At 34.8% G+C, this 18,615-nt stretch overlaps 2 protein-coding genes across 2 annotated transcripts in view; one reads left to right on the top strand and one right to left on the bottom strand.

Annotated features, from left to right (window-relative positions):
• The first annotated feature begins 980 nt into the window (after positions 1–980).
• Positions 981–18,615, top strand: part of LOC111623823 (signal peptidase complex catalytic subunit SEC11A) — a 71,893-nt gene continuing 54,258 nt past the window's right edge. Inside the window, exon 1 of the mRNA XM_023366531.1 lies at positions 981–1,075. The gene's annotated coding sequence lies outside the window, so the exon portion shown is untranslated. The remainder of the gene's footprint in view (positions 1,076–18,615) is intronic.
• LOC111623821 (aminopeptidase N-like) lies at positions 2,926–18,122 on the bottom strand. The gene is made up of 20 exons (XM_023366529.1): positions 17,324–18,122; positions 8,344–8,499; positions 7,730–7,832; positions 7,542–7,662; positions 7,311–7,465; positions 7,123–7,236; positions 6,877–7,011; positions 6,739–6,804; positions 6,603–6,668; positions 6,366–6,532; positions 5,739–5,827; positions 4,919–5,049; positions 4,791–4,846; positions 4,473–4,620; positions 4,330–4,412; positions 4,132–4,245; positions 3,888–4,055; positions 3,667–3,810; positions 3,511–3,592; positions 2,926–3,433 (listed from the first exon to the last, which is right to left on the bottom strand). Exons 1-20 carry the CDS (start codon positions 17,965–17,967, stop codon positions 3,287–3,289), a joined length of 2,889 nt encoding a protein of 962 aa, XP_023222297.1. The 5' UTR covers positions 17,968–18,122; the 3' UTR covers positions 2,926–3,286.

Genomic DNA, 18,615 nt, shown 5'->3' with positions numbered 1-18,615 from the left:
ATATTCCGTGTTCCAACCTGCCCCGGTCTCTGCTAATGCAATTACTGTACGAGGAAGTAGATTAATTTATTCAAACTCTAGAGGAATATTACGTACGTGACCTAGTTTCGTGGCGCTACAATCGACAGCTGGCGTAGCGATCCCAGTACAATACGAAAGACGCGAAGTTATTTTAGACTAATTTTTATATTATTAGTTTATAAATTAATATACAAATTTAATGCTTTTCTCGGAGTAAAATTTTATAGAGAACTGGTTCTACGAAAAACATTTTTTAAATTGATTTATAGTTGAGGAGCTTTTTCAACTAGCGCTTTTATATTGTATATTACATAAATGAGTTATATAAATACTTTTATGTTATATGTATATATGCATATATACACAACGCGTTATATAACAGGAAATTATTAAATAAAGGTTAAATTTTCCTTTATTTAATAAGATTTGATTTCATAGTTAGCGATTATTAAAATATAGGCTATTTGTTACTGATCAAATTTTTAAAAAATACATTTAAAATATAAGCTCGCACTTTTTTTAATATTTAAATAATAATAAGAGTTTTTAAATAAAAAATCTAAATTCATAAAATTCATTACGAATTGTATTTTGAAATATTTAACGGCGAAAATATACAGATTGGTTGTTACTTAGAATTGAAAAGAACGGATCTAAAAGTTTCTGATGGCAATCATTAGACATTTTGAAAGTATTTTTAACACGAATCTGATAAAAATAATCTTTAATAGTAGGCCTAGTGAATATTTTTTATTATAAACATTTATTTTTTAAGTCGTACGCGCGGCAGATTACGTAAGATAAATTGATTCCACTAATGCTAATATAATTGCATTAGTGGAGTCAATTTAAACTCTTAAGTTGATAGTTACTGTCCAAAAGCGGTAACATTGTTAGGAGTAAAAGAAGTTAGAGCGACCGGAGAGATTAATATTTATTGTCTGTAGTCGGAGTTCGAACGCGTCGTTATATTCGTTGGATGGAATGTCGTTCGAGTAATGAATAATTAATTCAAATCCCGAACCAACGGCCGGATTTTCATCGGGCTATAAAGGTAAATAATTAGTAAGCAATTTGGCGGAGGCGGGCCACTATCTCTCGTTAAATACAATAATTATAAATTAATTAATAAATTTCAGAATATTCTAGAAGAATTAATAATGAAATTATTATAATCTTATGATTCGATTACGCGAATTCGCGAGTTTATCGCTTACTAAGCAGTCTTTTCTAACCCGAAACATCACAGAAAGTAAGGTTATTTAATGAAACTAAACGTTGGATATATTTGCGTATTTGTTACGATAATTTTGATTTCTGGTGAAAAAATAATGTTTTTTTAAATGACGATTAGTCCAATATTAGAGCAGTTTTAATATTTCGTCGAGTAATGAAGAATTCTTTGCACTAACAATAATACACGAATCAGTTGAGTGGGGTATGCCGTCTAGTTGGCGATGGAAGAATCTAATGATGGAATCTCGGAATTATTAAGAATATTAAAATGTTTGGATTCATAAATGACGTTTTAATCGATATCTTTCGTCTTTTTCTTATACAATATCGCTTCCGACCTCGAGGAACCGGGTTCTACTCGGATTCAGTTCTTCGTTATTTCGCGAATAATCTGGATGGACGAGTAATTTTCACTTTTATCGTCTACGTTGGTCGAATATTGCCAGTCGATTCTGCCCATTATAAACGGGTCCGAAGCCGGTCAAATAACACTTAGTTTAACCACTCGCGCCAATAAATAACGAAATTAACCTTCTGAAGAATGTGTTTGAAACAAAGTTTTCCTTAGAATTGTCCTTAAAAGTAGGAAATTGCCGTGACTCGAGTGAGAAATTTTATTTAATTCGTCTAGTAAATGCGGAAAAGAATTACAGGCCGAACCAAGGTTGTCTAAAAGAAATTCCGTGTCTTCCTTTTGGCACTTTTTTTATTCCTATTTATTAATCACTGGAAAAGTATCGTAGAACAGCGCATTAATTTCTTAATTAATACATTTTATATACCGTATTAAAATGCATATTTGCCGTAGACAAGTTGCTCCCGAGTTTAAATTTAAAACAGGGTGCTGGGAACAGCACCCGTGTTTTAAATTTTCTCTTACTTATCTACCTCCATCTGGCTGGAGGAAATCGAAGACTTGGAAGCGTGGCCGAGTTCACTAACAAATAGACTGTTTTTTAAAGTTAGGAACGTCGCTCCAGGAGGGAAGTTTATGTTAGGCGGAACGGATAACCCGCTGAAAATTCTAACGAAAACTCTGGCCGGATTAAAATCGCGTAGACAAACGGATCTACCAAAAAAGAAGTGACGCTACTCGAATAAAAACGTTAATAAGTAAATGAATTAAAACGTTCTACTAGCTCTTTCGTAAACCGTCGAGTTAGTTCAATTTATACGTGATTATTAAACTTTATATTGGCTTTATGTTTATAGAACATAAATTATATTCTAAGCAAATTATTGCTCGTCAATATGCCAGCGTTAACTTTTTTAAAATAATTGCATTAGAATTCCTCGCAGTATAAGTAATAATTTCCCTTCTTAATTCATGGATTTGTTTATATACATAATTCACAGAATTACGGGATGTCGTAACGCAGTCGCCGAAAAAATTTTAATTACTAAAAATTTAAATGCACTTTCGCATTCAGTTTTATTTCGGAGCGAACGTGTCTACATTCTTTATTTTAATAAAGCAAAAGTTACTTTCGTATTCGTTAGTGTATATTTATGTAAATTTATTCCGTCAATTTTTAAATTTTTTAATAAAGTCGCGATTCCAGAAATTACGTAAACTGTCGACTTAAGAGTTTTATCGTTTATTACTTGAAATATATATAATAGAATGATTTTTTAAGTACAGAGTTTAAAAGTAAAAGGAATCAACAGTTTATATTTTGAAATTTGTATTTATTGATTATTTAAAATGTACGTATCAAGTTTAATAGCGGGTGTTGGTTTTTCTTCTTCTTTTCGACCCCAGTCCGGTCGTCGCTTGGTAAGAATTACTTTAAAATGGTGAATTTTTCCAAGTCACGTTATACGGTATTTTGTTTTAAAAATGATGATGAAACACTATAAGTGAACGTCGGTACTCGTCACCCGACTATTAATAGAACTGAAAGTTTCCGCAAGATTTGCAAAAATGATCGGCTTTCGTAGTCTCGATTACTCGGTATTTAAAAAATACCGTTCTTTCCCGCCATGCGTACTTTCCGATTATTTACAAAGTATTTGATGAATTTCGCGGCTAAACCACTTTTTCTAACCAATTTTTGATAGTTTCGTAATATTTGGACATCCAAATAACGTTGGCTTCTGCCGTTTCTAACGATTGTTTAAACGCGCGATTGGCGGTTCCCAGATCGCCTTTGTGGTCGTTATAAAAACTTTTCAGCTAAAAATTAAAATACAGTAGATTAAATTTGTACGAATTATTCTTCGTCCAATTAAAAAATATTAAAATTTACTGACCTGATCGAGTCCGAATTGCGTATTTAGCGACGACGTGATTGCGATTACCAAGTTTCTGAAGGCGAAAAATGACTTGCCGTAACTACGAAATAATATCAAATATGAGAAAAAAGCGGGTTTAAAATCGTCTTTGAGAATAAAAGCGTAATATTTTACATCTTGAACACTTTGTTCCATTTATCTCTGAAGTAGTTAAATGCGATGTCACGACCGTATTCGTTATTAGCCACCGCTCTAAAGGCGTAACTTCCATCTTGTTTTCTGATGCCAGATTTTGCGTCCAGAGACCAGTCCAGATATCTGCGTAATAAAAATTAAAACCGCTATCGATTTTTGCGCGTTTTAATAGTATAATAACGGCCGGCGTTAAATTATACCTGGATAACAACCACGGTGTCCTGCTGCAGGCCAAAGCTTTCATTATTTTATCCTTTTCCGACGCTATTTTGGCCTTTCTGTATTGTTGCCATCCGAATTCCCATTCTTCTTCTTCCCCGTTTTTAATCGCCGTGCAATAAACGATACTACGGAAATTCGGCGGTATGCTGAAACAACGGGAAGAAACGTTTAGCTAAATTTTAATTTTTAGTCGAATATTTTAAATAAAAACACCGTATTTACGTGTCTGTGTTGTTGGGGTCGTTCTGCCACATTTTATACCTTTTCTTGGCTTCTTCCACGCAATGAGGATGGTTATACTTACACATCCAAGCAATGACATTTATTCTTAAGTATCTAATAGATGGATAAAAATTATTGATAAACGAACAACTTTACGCGCGGCCGGGCCCACGCGTTAGGCCATTCTTTCTACTTAACTGTTTTAATACGGATTCGTTGTTTATGTCTTCCTCCCATCCCAGGAAATCGTACACCGGTTCCAGTTGTCTTTTGATGTATTTCTGAAAGAGGACGGGGTCAGATAGCTTTAAACTACGAAGAACGGAGGAAAATAAACTCACCTTCCATTTTCCTAACATGGCGGTACGGCTCAGCATGGTATCTAAATAACTAAAGGCGTTGAGGGCCGCCTCCCAAGGAACGTATTCTCGTTCTTTAGATAAGTATAGCGTGGTATTTAGAGCCAAACCGTAATCCAGGATACCGGCTCTAAATACAAAACAGTTTCATGGTATTAATTTATCGTTTAAATTTTAATAACAGATGGCGCCACTCGAGATTTTTTTTAGTTTTAAGGCATCACCCTTACGTATACCGTAAACGATTGTTTAGTAATAGTTACTTAGGCTAAAAATAAGAAAAGAAAAATATATACGCACTTGGCGAGATCGAGGGCATCGTCCAGAATCTGCGCTCTGTTTATGACGTGTATTACCTGCCAATTAAAAATTCCCAGATAAGTTTAAAAGACAACTTTTTCTCTCGTCTTTTCAAACGTTTCGCTTACGGAATGGTCGTTCTGTAATTGGTCGATTAACAATTTCCAATTGCGTAGGTCGTAATTCGCGCGATAGTAACCCACTTGTTGAACGTTTAATATCACCCAATGTCGGTCGGACGGTAAGTTACTAATGCTCCCTGCAAAAAAAGTCGAATTGTGTTTGAAACCATCATATATTTTGTTATCCGTGTTCGTTTAAAAATTAAAATTATTTCGCGCGTTTTTACCCACAATCGATATATAATTTGTATATAAAACTTATCGAATAGAAGTAAAATTTACAATTATTGGTTCCCAGATAGTTAGTGGACCATTTAGCTTTTAATTTTCCTTCTTTTCTTTTTGTATATTAAAAAAAACAAATCGGGACAAAAACCGAAAATGAATAATAATGTACTGTACTATTAAACAATTAGTCACTGATATCTCGTAGTGACACGTAAGCGAAGAAAAATGGAACTTGTATTCGGTAAATAGGTATTTCTCGATTACCCGAAATGGTATTTTAAACAATTATTAATCTATAACGTTATTGATGGAAATAACGACACGAAACAGCGGAGTAATGCCAACCATAGTTTTTAAGGTTTGTTATATTTATTCGTTTCTTTTATACTCTAAAGAAAAAAAATATATATTAATATCGAAATATATTTGAATATATAAATTTAAAACGAATAAAAATGTTTATTTTATAATTTGTTTTTATACGATTACAAAATTGAAATTGTTTCCGCGGTGCCAATAACAACGCGTCGTACGGTATTATTAACTCTTATCGGCGACCGTAAATTTACGAAAATAAAAAAAAATTAAGTATACAAACCATTATTCTTATGTAACCATAATTTAGTTTCCGTGCTCCAATTGGGATCGCTTCCGTCCGTATAAGTCACCGGAATCTCCCAAAAATATCTGGAAAATATCGAGAGTGAGTGAATGCTTCGTCCTACGTGTTTTATCCGTACAATACAACTCGGCGATTTCGTTAACACCCACGCGCTAGCTATAAGCTATGTACACAGACGAAGCTCGTTGTCGACAATAAGTAACGCGGCGATTAAATAAATATTTATTTGCGAGTTTCTCTTAATAACTTTATTAAGAAGTACGGATGGGTGGCTCGGCAACAATAAAATCCACCATTTCTTCTTATTTGCCTAGCTAGTTTTTTTTAAACTTATAATTTCGTCGTTTACGCGTTTAAAATTTTTTAAATTCTTATCCCGTCGTCCTTAACGCTTCTGATATTTTTATTAATAAAAACGCGAAAGTGTTTAAAGATAAAACGTTCTTTTAGGTAGGGTAATTGCGTTTAATAGTATAATAAAACCGGGTTTTAAATTTTAAAGGAACTTTTACAATTAAAAAGAAAACGGCGAGTATAATCGATGGTGGCTAAGATTAAAAGTTATAAAGCGGAGAAGAAGGAAAAAAATACATGATTAATTACCTTTGTGCGAAGTCGGTGGCATTCAGCAAAAAGCGCGTTTGAGTGACGGTGGCCGTAGCCGCGTGGTAGTCGCGGGTCAAAGTTACTACGGGATAACCTGTCTGTAACGTCCACGAGTCCATGACGGACTTGACGTCGACTTTCTCTTCTTTCGGGACATTTTGAGCCTGTTAATCGTGAGGCCGAGTTAGAAAGAAGTTACGTTTACGCCCAGGCCACCGACGTAAAGCTACTTACGTCCGTTAGAAACTTCCACAAATCGTCTTGAACGGCGTTGTCGTAAGATTTATTACGCAGATAATTCTGTGGAAATATCTTTTAGAAAAGGCCAACAATTTCACCGGATAAATACATTTTCGTCTTAAAATTTTACCGTTAGTCCTCTTCTGAAAGTGTCGTCTCCTAGAAAGTAATTCATCATTCTGATAATACTCGCTCCCTAAATAAATAAATAAAAAAATGTACAAGAAATTTAAAAAATCTTCGTCGATATTTGACCAAGACCAATTACCTTTCCGTACGAAATGCTATCGAAAATTTCGTTAATTTCGTCGGGATTATTAACGGGAACGGATATGGGGTGGGATGTTTTTAACGAATCTAATTCGAATACTTCTTGCAGGTCGTCCACCACGAATTGTTGATTCTGAAAATATCAATGTATATATATAACGCGACTTAAACTCGAATTTATAATCGACGAATTAAGTTTGTATACGTATTTGAAATTTTGCAAAAGTGGGAGAAAGAATCTTACCATTTCCCAATCGGGGTGACACTTTTGAACGCCTAAAATTTCCACGTAACTCGCGAATCCTTCGTTCAACCAAAGATCGTCCCACCATTTCGGCGTGACTAAATTACCGAACCACTATAAAGAAAGGGGAAAATGCCCGCTTTTAAAACGTTAAATTAAATAATTACGCGCATACGGTGTTAAGCTACCTGATGAGCTAATTCGTGCGAGATGACCGAAGCTACCCTCTGCTTATTTCCGGCCGAAGATATTTTTGGGTCGTAGAGCAAAGCGGTTTCTCTAAAGGTGATAAGTCCCCAATTTTCCATGGCGCCGGCGTTGAAATCCGGTATGGAGATCATGTCTGCGGAAAATTTTTAAACGAGTGGATTTATAAATTCCATCCAATGCGAAAATTAAAAGAAAAATATATAGGATACCCATTTTTGGAAGCGGGTACGAGATATTGAAAAATTCGTCAAAATATTTTATTATCAGAGATCCGGTCTTCAGAGCGTATTCGGCAGTTTTTAAAGCTTCTTCTCTGGTCCAAACTTTCATCTAAGGAAAGGAACCGTTATAAATCTGGCATATTCCTACAAAAGATAGACGAGGACGGTCGACTTACGTTGGAAGAAGCGATGCTTTTATAGTCGCATACGATGAAAGCCAACAAATACGTCGACATGGGTACCGTCCTTTGGAATGTAACGGCTTCCCAACCGTCGTCTCTAAAATAGAGATAAATGTAAGTCTGACAATAGACAAAATTTAAATTAATCGACTTTCGTTTTTTATTACTTTCTTTTCCTCGTCGAGTGAGAGAAATACGTTGTTAGTAAGAATTCCGACGTAATACAGGTCTTAAAATTAGTCGAGGAATTCCTACTTTATTTAATACCTCGTAAATTTAAAACGAATTAAATAGTAAAATTAAGGCGAATCTTTTCTGGTCTTTTAGGAGTTTGTAGCGATTAAAAAGAAGGTTATTTAAGAATTTACAAAAACATAAAAGAGATTATTCTTAAACCATTTATTACTTTATAACTGGTTTATATATCCATTCATTCTAATTTACTGGGAGTACATACAGAAGCGAGTTATTCTACTTTCATTGTGGTAATTACTAGTAAATTGATCATTTCCTCCTTCCGTTCGGGCACACGTAAGTGTTTGAAAAGTAAGCGGCGCAAACTCCGCCGTACGTAGATAAAGTATGAGGTTTAAAATCGATTTACGTACCTAGTTTCTTTTTTACTTTCGGGCATATTCGATATGGCCGTCATATTTTGCGGCTTGACTAAAGTCACGTCGAAAGTGGCTTTCATGGCGGGCTCGTCGAAACAAGGGAAAGCTCTCCTGGCATCCGTGGGTTGGAATTGAGTAGTAGCCAGCCATCTGAATATATAAAAATCAAAAGTTATTACTCTACGTTCGAGAATTTTAGTTCGGAAGCCGTTTTATCTTATTAACTTAAGCTTAGCTACAAAGGAAACATTGGGTAACCGTCGATTAACATTTGCTCCCGCCGAGATGGATAAAAATGAATCTTTTATTACCGGAGTTAAAATTTTATTTCCTCGTCGTTTATTTCTACTGCTACATTTATTTATAATAACGTTTCGAATTTTTAAAAATAAAAGCCGTCTTACTCTAACGGGATTGTATAATATTAATGCACCGGCGGATCTCTTTATTCCTGGCTTTCGAGAGATTATTTCCGAATTAGATTTACATTTAAATAGAAATTTTCAAACATTAAAAACGAGTAGACGAATAGAAAACGAATCCAACATTATTTTAATTATATAAAATTGGGAATTTTCTGTTTTCTACAAACATTCATAAACGCCCGACTGACTTTTTTGCATTTGACTTTTACTTTTTGCGGATGAAATTTTCTTGCAAGTTATTTAAATTCTAATGTAATGCGCTAAAGGCGATAACTCGACGTTTCTGAAAAGTCGAATATTTGTAGCTGGCAGCATTTTATACAAACTGCGCCACCGTCACAAAAATATTCTTTTTTTTTTATTTCCCCTGTACAGGAATATTTATGTTAATTTACGATAAATCTGCAGTAGCCATCATTTATTTTTTATGAAGATTTCGATATTAATTAATAATCGCTGTTATTTTTGTTTAGCCAATTATTTGTAAATAATTTACAAAGATCGTATTGACTTTGAACAGATGCTTGATTCGTCTTTTCACTTATTACTTGGATTACCTGGATTTTGCCCGTTGTACCGTACTTTGTACGTTATTTGCAGCCTATCGTTTATATTAGACGTACAGTAACTTACTCTTTTTCTTTTCGGACCGTCGTCTTTAATAAATATCTCTATTTTCGTCGGAAAAATGTTAATAAAAATATATTAAAATTTTATACGTAAATATAATCTATATATAGATACGTATATAAATTTATTTACTATATACGAGATTAAAACTATATATAATATTATCTCGGAATTTTATTAAATCTAATGGTCGGAAACGTTATCGCGCGAATTTTGGCATAAATATAAATCCCTAACGAGCGAAAATAAAGTTTCTTTGTCCCATTTAGTCAGTAGCGTGCCATCTTTACAGTTAAGCAAACAATCCGCGACACGACGGACAACGTCCTCGTTGATGCCGAGTATAATGAATGAGTTGGCTCCTCCGAGACGTTAGCCTACACGCGTAACATACTCTATATAAGAAAACTAATTTTTCCAACGTTTCCTTAGTTATTCTAACTCCATGTAAATCGGAATTATCAAACAAATATTCCCTTACGATATTAAAGACTTTTATAAATAAATTCCAAGTGGTGGGAGTTCTATACAAATGCAAATCGGGTAATCGATGTTTCGGCAAATTTAATATATCCCGGATATCGATAATTAAATCTGCTAGGTATCCGACAAATTTAATGAAAGGAATCGCGCGTATTTACTAAAATTTTTAATATAGGAACGATTTAAAATTAGAAAATCTAAAGCCAATACCTTTGCAATGTAAGTTACGCGCGCAGTAAATTGTAAATGGCGACTGGTATAATTTCGATATATGAAATAGCGTAGTGTTTATTTGTACTTTCAAGGACGGTAAAGTTAAAGGTTAAAACCTAGAGCGAAAAAAATAAAGACGAATTAAAGCTAAACGGAAACTAAGATTATCGAGTTACAGAAGTCGTGTTGGATAAATCAGTGTCGTATTTTCTAACGGGAATAAAATATCCTTAGTCGGATTAAATGCCGTAGGGAAAGAGGGAAAAAAGTTACTTCAAATTTTAAGAGTTACTCCATTTTATATTTAGTAACAGTTAATTAACTAATATAGGCCTATTACTACTTTTTTCATTTTTTTTTTAAAGTCATTAATACGAATCGTTTCCGGTTCTGTTAAATTTCAATATATTTTTATCGCGTTACATGGGAAGCGTAATTTTCGAAATTATATTTGTTTCCTTCGCCCGACGAGTCGGCTAGACGCGTCCTTTGTTCCTATCGTTATCGGGTGAATGGCACCAGCTGCGTAAACCGGTGTTATTTAATACTTCGATATCGATACTTTACCCTCGTAACTTGTACCGAGTCCACTCGTTGTCTAGTTCAAACAATTTTCGACTTTCTTTTTATTTAAATAATTTCTAAACGAAACGGCGGTGGAGATAAACTCCGGCCGGAAAGGAACGATCCGTTAGAAAATCAAATATTGTACCACGTGGTACAGTACGTAATAGTAACAGTTTATCTTCCGAAGGGAAATTGTTGGAGAGAAACGTTGCGAAAAGACGTCGAGTTATCGAGTTGTTCGGTCTAGTCGAAACAACTCAATAACACGATAACACGAAAAAACCTGGCATCCGTCAATGGATTTCTGGATAAGGATGCGTACGATCGAATACGTACTCTTTAACGTGGCTGGGAATTTTCCATAATAAACATCTAACGTAGTTTCTTATAACTGTAAAATAGATTTCGAGTTACATTTTCCTCGTAGCGTAACAAATTTATATACTCTCGTCCAGTTTTTCACATTTTCTTCCATTACTTTTCCGTAAAACACGCGGAATACTACTCGTCATCCCGTACATATAATTAAAGTCGCGGTCTAGTAGATACATTTAAAATATACGACCGCGTACCGACGACGAAAGCTATTAATAACTACAATAATTCCCGCGGCAGAAATTAATCCCGTTATCTTCGAAATTAAAAAATCTATCCGGTTAAGTTTTCTTCTTTTTTTCGTACAGTCGGAATGCCTCATTAACATTGTTGGTTCGATTAAGTTTATAGCGCTAATTTGGCACCCACCGTGCTAAATTTTATCTCGAAAGTGCGAGAACAATTGATACCCAGCTCTTTTCGAAATTGTCATTAGTATTTAACCAGCGCGCTCTGGTTAAACCATGACCTTATTTCGTATTATAACGCGTACATTTTTTAGACATTTTTTAAAGGCGTAACTTTTAAAACTTATCTAATACCTTGTACCGCGGATAACTACGAATTATTCTATTTTGCAAACTAGACAAGTTACCATTATGAATTTCCATTTATTCTCAAACTATAGATTATTCGTTATTCGTTGCGTGACTAGGCGCTATTTATTGTCTATTTTTATTTTACTCCTACGATAAATGCCAAGCGATAAGATCTAAATATAGATAAAATCCCGGCGCAATTAAGCTTATAATATTTTAATTCTATATGTTTTCTATTCGGCAATTCGATAATTTTTAACGCTGGGATCCTCACTTTACTACTATTGTTTTAGATATTTCGCAAAGCTAATGCAATTTACGCCACCCAATTTTAAATATAAGAAAATCTGTCGGGCTACTCGAGTTAAACTGTACAATCTTCTTCGTTTAATATATATTTTACCGGCAATATTACAATTCTGCTGGATTAATCGACGAATTTTTACAGCGCTTTAAAGTAATTTAGTCTAGAATTTTAAATACGATTTTACTTCTTTTTTTTAATGTTACAGACATAATTTGCGCGCTTCGACCGTTCAAATTCCTGGGTTAAGCGACAAAGACAATTTCCAGTTTAAAATGTTTAATAGTTTCCATTGTTACGATTACGTAACTTAAATATTTTAATAGTTTTAATATTTGAAACTGCGTCATAATCATAAATTTAAAGAGGAAAATTTTACTAGCCACGTTTTAAAAGCCGTAATAAATACGAGGCGCGTATTAAATTTTTAATTACTCGATTCCGAGAAATATAATTAAATTAAATTCCATAAATGCGTACGTAAGAAATAATCTTTAAATTAATAATTTTATAAAACGCGGATAAACTAATCCGCTATCGGCTTATCGATTTTACAATTCCAGACTTTTTTTTATTTGTTCAATGTTATCGGATAATTGGCAAGCCGCATCTAGTAAATAAGATTCGATAAAACTAATCTAGAAACGTTCGAGTCCAGGCGATAGCCGTCTTACCATCGTCGATATTCTTTAATCCCGTTAGTCGCCTTCTCCCGGTGTTATAGACCCGAGAAACCTCGCGCCAAACTGGTAATTAATAAGGGAATTTAAATATTTTCCGTTTAAAAATGTCATTCGGTACGTTTCCGTTAACGTTTTATCCCGTATTTTTTTATAAAATAAAAACGATTAACGGTAATTACCGCGCTAACCATCTCTCGGATGTTTTAGCATCTTGGTCTACCAGCTTTTAAGCCGTTTTGGGATATAAAAGTATTTATTATCCTCTTTCGTCGCTCCGTTTATAATAACGAAACTATTATTACGTAAGCCGGTAAAGGGGGTAAGTTTTTCCATGTCGTATTTGGTTGGTAAAACATTTCGACCGGGATCGTACTGTACCTACCTCCTTGGGGACCGATACGCCCGTCGATATAGTCGATGACTGCCAAGCGCGATAGATTTCCTCCGAGTAGCGTTAGAAGAGAGAAAATAAAATCGTACGGGAATTGCAAATTACAGTTTTATCTACCGGCGAAATTTATTATAGGTTAGAACGATGTATAAGCGAAAACATAACGGACGGATAAGTAAATGGTACAATTAGAAAGGAAACTTTTAAGAAGTTTTATTACTTTATTAAGGCGAGAATCGATGAATAAGCGGAAGAAAACAAATTTACTCGACGCTAATTATCTTATCGATATCTTTCTACCGGATTATCTAATTATTAGTTACTCTTTCGGTATAACTTTTAATAAACTCCGATATCGATTCCGTCCCGGTTAGCAGACGTTTCGTTAGCTTCGGAGAATGGCAGAAAAATCTTTAACCACGTTAGCGAAAAGGCATTTTTGATTAGTTTTAATTTCGACATTTGGTTTTTTTTCATTTCCTTTCAAAACAAATTAAGGAGGAAGTCTCCGAAGCTTCTCTTGGCCGATATAAAACGGGCCTATTAATTATTCTCTACGCGTTTTAATCCGTTTTCGAGTAATTAAGCGTCGAAATGGTCGGAAAACGAAAGTCTCGGCGGAATCTATCGTTTCGGAAAGAATTTATTAATTTTAACTGCCAGCTCCGGGCCAACGAATCGGTACGGGCTTTTTACGCTTTATTATTATTTTGTTTATATTATATTTATACGGCGATGCAAATCTTACCAGCCAATTGTTATTTTAAAAGCTTTAAAAAGAACTATTAACGCTTAGACAATAATTACGCAAACACGCGTTAATTAATACGCACTGGCGTAATTGCCCATCGCGTTTCTTCCGACTTTAATTACCATTTATTCGTATTTTATACGATAATTGACTGGAAAAATTTCCAGCGCGAGCGTTTTATCGATTCCTATTAAAACGATTGGCGCCTTCGATCTCGGTGCGGCAAAAATTGCGTGGTAATATCTCGTATAAAATGTTTCCCTTTATTCTTTCGGTTCCGCTTTTCGTATTTTTTAAATCTCGTATAATGACGTATCCGCTCGTCCGCCACTCTATTAAACTACTCCATCTAGTCATTTTTTAAACTAGTTTCGCCGCTATAAACCAGCGTAATTTATAATAAACTTTTTTCCATTTATATATAAAGTACTATTTTAAGATTTCGGTACGTATAGAATCCGGTTTAGACTATCGTCGCCGTCCGACATCTGCCGCGCAGATCGGAGGCTGGCTATCGACGAGACTTAAAATACTACGTTCGTACGCCCTCCATCTAAAAATATAAGTAATTTAATAAAACTGCGGTTTAATATTTAAAAAAATATAGAAATCCAGTCCGAATATCGGCCACCCAAAGGCCTTAAATAATTACGGTTTAAAGACCGCTATCGACCGTATCGGAGGAAACAATTTTACCACGTAAAATTACGTAAACAGTATAATTTATTACGTAGGCGTTACCTTTGTCCCGTAATAAATAAAACGAGGATAAAGATTAACTCTTTACCTCTCTTATCGGCGAATAACGCGTGTACCGTACTATAAATATTATTCGTAAGAAATTATTGAAGACGAATAAATTGCAAATTTTTCTATTTAATTTAATGGCAGAAATATATAAAAATCAATTGGCGGTTCGGACGAATTAACTTGTGGCGAAGACTCGAAAGAGATTGATGCGAGATATAGATTGCGCGCTCGACTATCGATGCCAGTCTACGTATTTGCCTTTATTATAACGAGGCGGAAGAAATTCGATACTTTTTAAACAAAGGCCAGTTAAATCGCTGTTTAAAACTAGAAAACAAGGTTCAAAGTCGCGCTATCGGATTTTCGTTAATTAAACGATAATATACTCGAATAACGTTATAACCAGGTCGATACGTTTGTACGGAGCCACGGTATCTAAGAAATCGCCATTATTTTCAGTTTTATACGAAAAATTTTTCTCTATTCGACGAATTAATAATCTATAATCTAATTTTTAATCGAAATATAATTTACAAATATCTACATTTTTTTAATAATCGAGATAATATAGATGTTATAACGGTTCGACGCTTAGTACTACCGTTAAAGTAATTTGTTTATTAAGTATTAAAATATGAATAAATTTAAAAATTCAATGTATATACGCGCGCGCGCACACACCTACGCAAAGACAACTTTCACGCATTTCGGAAGCGATTTAAATGCGTATAAATAATGAATAATGTTTTTAAAAAATAAATATCGAATATAAATCAATGCCATCTTCTTCTTACGTAACTAACATTTAGAACAGGAAGCGTCGGACTTTTTTTTATTAGACCAGCGTCGATATGAAAAAATACTAAGACCGTTGGCTTTTTTTTAAACTGAGCGACGAATAGCGGCCTTTAGCCACAACATTTTCTAAAATATATTAATTAATTAAGGTATTTTTCTCGAACCGTAAAAAGCGGACGCCTAACAAAATTACTACGGGTTTTAAGGAAAAAAAATCGGGTTAAGAAAGCGCGTAATTTAATTTAATATTATCATTAAAATATTGCGGCAACCGCCGAGCCTCATCAGCCTCGCAGGAAATTACTTTTTGTTACGAAACTCCGTTTATTTTCCCTGACACTGCATTTAAGTTCGTCCTACTCTATTGTATTTGTCATTTTATGCGCATCGTCATCTCGATGTTTCTTCCCGAATTAACGCGTAAACGAGACGTATCGCGAATGTAACGGGCGCTTTCTTTTACATGTATTTTAAATCGAAATATATTTCCCAACCACCCATCCGCGCGACCTTGTTATAAACGAACAATCGAGATAACGACGCACTCGGCCTTATTTTAACTTACGTCGTCGACGTCTCAATTTTACATTAGGAAACGATCGAATATATTTTCTATTGTTCTTCTTTCCTGCATATTTGCCCGTAATTTTAAACGTTAATCGCTCGAACGAATACCGCGCGGATAACATTCCTAACATGGCTTACGATGGAAGTAACTCGATTAGGCGATACCCGCCAAATGCTTAAACGAAACGTTATCCCAGAAACTGCGCTTCCAACACGTTCCATCTTTATAAGCAAAATCCACTATTTATAGTAGGCAGATGTGTCGCGTTCCATTATTTTTAATTAATTGACTAATAAGAATTTACATCTCGCGCGGTTTCGGTTATCTTTTCCAACGAGCTAGGAAAATTTTAATTAAAAAAATATATATATATTTATAATTATGTAAATGACGGAGATGGTGCTACCGATAGTTTGTTATCGCGTATTTATTTTCTTTAAAATAAAAAAAATAGGCTAAGATTGCCACTCCGGGCGAAAGATATAAAAGTAGTTCACCCGGTTTTACTCGAAAATGCGATTTAATGTAGGCCCTATAACTAGCTCGCGCTTTTTTTTATTTATTAGTTTATTATAAAGATTTTACTTAAATACTTTCGTTTAAATATTCTGCGATGGTTTTTGATATTTTATGCCAGAATTTATCCAGCGAAAATACTCTATTGTTATTTTTACTAGTGCCGTAACCTATTTTCGTGCCATTTATCAATTGCAAAATAAGGCGACTTGGCTAGTTTTAGCCATATTAGTAGAATGCCGGATTCAATTTATCGCAGATTTTATTTTCTTAATTGTTTCACAACGTTCCTTTATATAATCGACGTAGGATAATATCGCGCGATATAAAATGTGTCGTAAGTACAGTTAATGTCATTTTAAGAAGTACATTTGTACTCAGAAAAATAGTTTTCGCGCGTAAATTGTTTAGCGTAAAACCAATTTAACTTAGCTAATGTCGGAGGAAAGGGTGAAAAAATTATATAGGTAGATTATATATAGAATCGTCGTTTAGCTCGATGGTTAAAGTCACGCGGTGTATCGAAACGAGAACCGTTTTAAGCGTCAATAGTTAATGGTTGGCTTCAAAATCGGGTTATACTCGCAAATTTTAAGTGTATTCTAGTTAATCCGCATTCTTCGAGGCGCTTTTTTTCCGGCTAATTTACGAGTTCGAACCAAATGTACGGCAAAAAGAATTTCACGCTTTGACGAACGAGGTTAGGATGTAACTTTTTAGTAGGGTCGCGAGCGCGGCATCCGCATCCGGAGAAAGATTTAGTCGAAACACGAAAATCAAGTAGGACTACCGTCTAGGAATAGTGTAATTCTGCGAACGGCCGGCACACAATCGGCAATCAAGGTCGCGGTAAACCAGTTTGTACCGTACAGTACGTTTCCGCGTTATTCCGAGTCTCGTCGTCAGTTTCCGACGATAGAAATTTAAATAGAAATTGCTATAATCGATATTTAAAATTCGGAATGGATTTCGATCGATTACCTTTTCTCTCCGGTGGAAGTTTCGTAGGAACTTCTATAAAATCCAGCTAGTTGATCGTTTAGATTTCCGCGGAACTTCATAGAAATCGTGTACTTTTTGCCACTTTTTAACGGTCGATCTAATTTAATTATAAAAAACTGCCTTTTGTCGTCCCTGTCGAAATTTCTGATATCCGGCAAATCGCTTTCGCCTTCCAGTTTAACGGTGTCGTTACGTACCTCGATGTCATTGATGTGCAGAGTTATGTTATCGGTGTCTTCCAAACATTTAATATTTATAGAAACCTTTCCGTCGAAAGTAAAGTTGGGAGGAAATATGTAAGGTTTCAGTTCGACGACGTAGTGTTCCGGCACGATACTACGAGGAAGCATAACGTACAAGGAAGATGCATTATTAAGTTTCTCCGCTTTAGGATCTTCCAGTCTGTCGATGTAAGTCAAATCTCGGGGAGAATTTTCGGAACAGGGACCCAAATATCCGACTAGTAATCCGACGGCGACGGCGACACAAACCGCTAACAACGCTAACAATCCGATCACCCATCGTTCTATAAAACAACCTTTCCTCTGCTTAAAGCTCAGCCCCTTCGACGTACCTCTTTCGTTGTCCATGTCAAGTCTCTCTCTGCTGGACATGCGGCTCATTTTATAGCTGTCGTTTGTACGGTACTGTACGCGCCCCTACGTTTAGTCTGTTCTACAGATCGATGCGAGCTTTGTAAAACAAGTGTGACGTGACGTAATACCTGTAGAACTCGTTATTTCGCCTCACGTGACCGTCGATTTCTTTTATAAAAACCTTTATTTTTCGCCCGTGTTATTTTCTCGGATAATTGTCGGCGACTTATACGCGTCCCGACGGTCACAATGGCTAAAATTACTATTAGTTCGTCGACATCCGCCAATTAAAATGCTAATTAAATAAATAAAATTGTCGAGAGTGAAAGTTTTGTATTCTAAGAAATAATCCAAAGGTGGAAGACGATTTATAGATTACACGCCCAGTACATACGTACAGTACGTACGTACACATATCGGGCGTGTAATCTATAATATAATACGTACGTATATTTATATTATTACGGCGCTAAAAATGTATATATTTTTTAAAAGTAGTGGCGAATATATTTAAAATTTTTATACGTAATATAAGGAAGGATTTTTAAACAATTTAAAATTTAAAGTAAACATTTAGCGGTGGCGCGTAATTACGGGCAATTATATATAGGATCAAAATGGAAATAAATTCTAAATAAATCCGGTTACGGTATATTACGAAAGGTATAAAGTTTC

The sequence above is a fragment of the Centruroides sculpturatus genome, unplaced genomic scaffold (genome assembly GCF_000671375.1).
Source record: "Centruroides sculpturatus isolate CEXI.00-Female unplaced genomic scaffold, Cexi_2.0 scaffold162, whole genome shotgun sequence".
Lineage (NCBI taxonomy): Eukaryota > Metazoa > Arthropoda > Arachnida > Scorpiones > Buthidae > Centruroides > Centruroides sculpturatus.
This window is presented reverse-complemented; position numbering and strand designations above follow the sequence as displayed.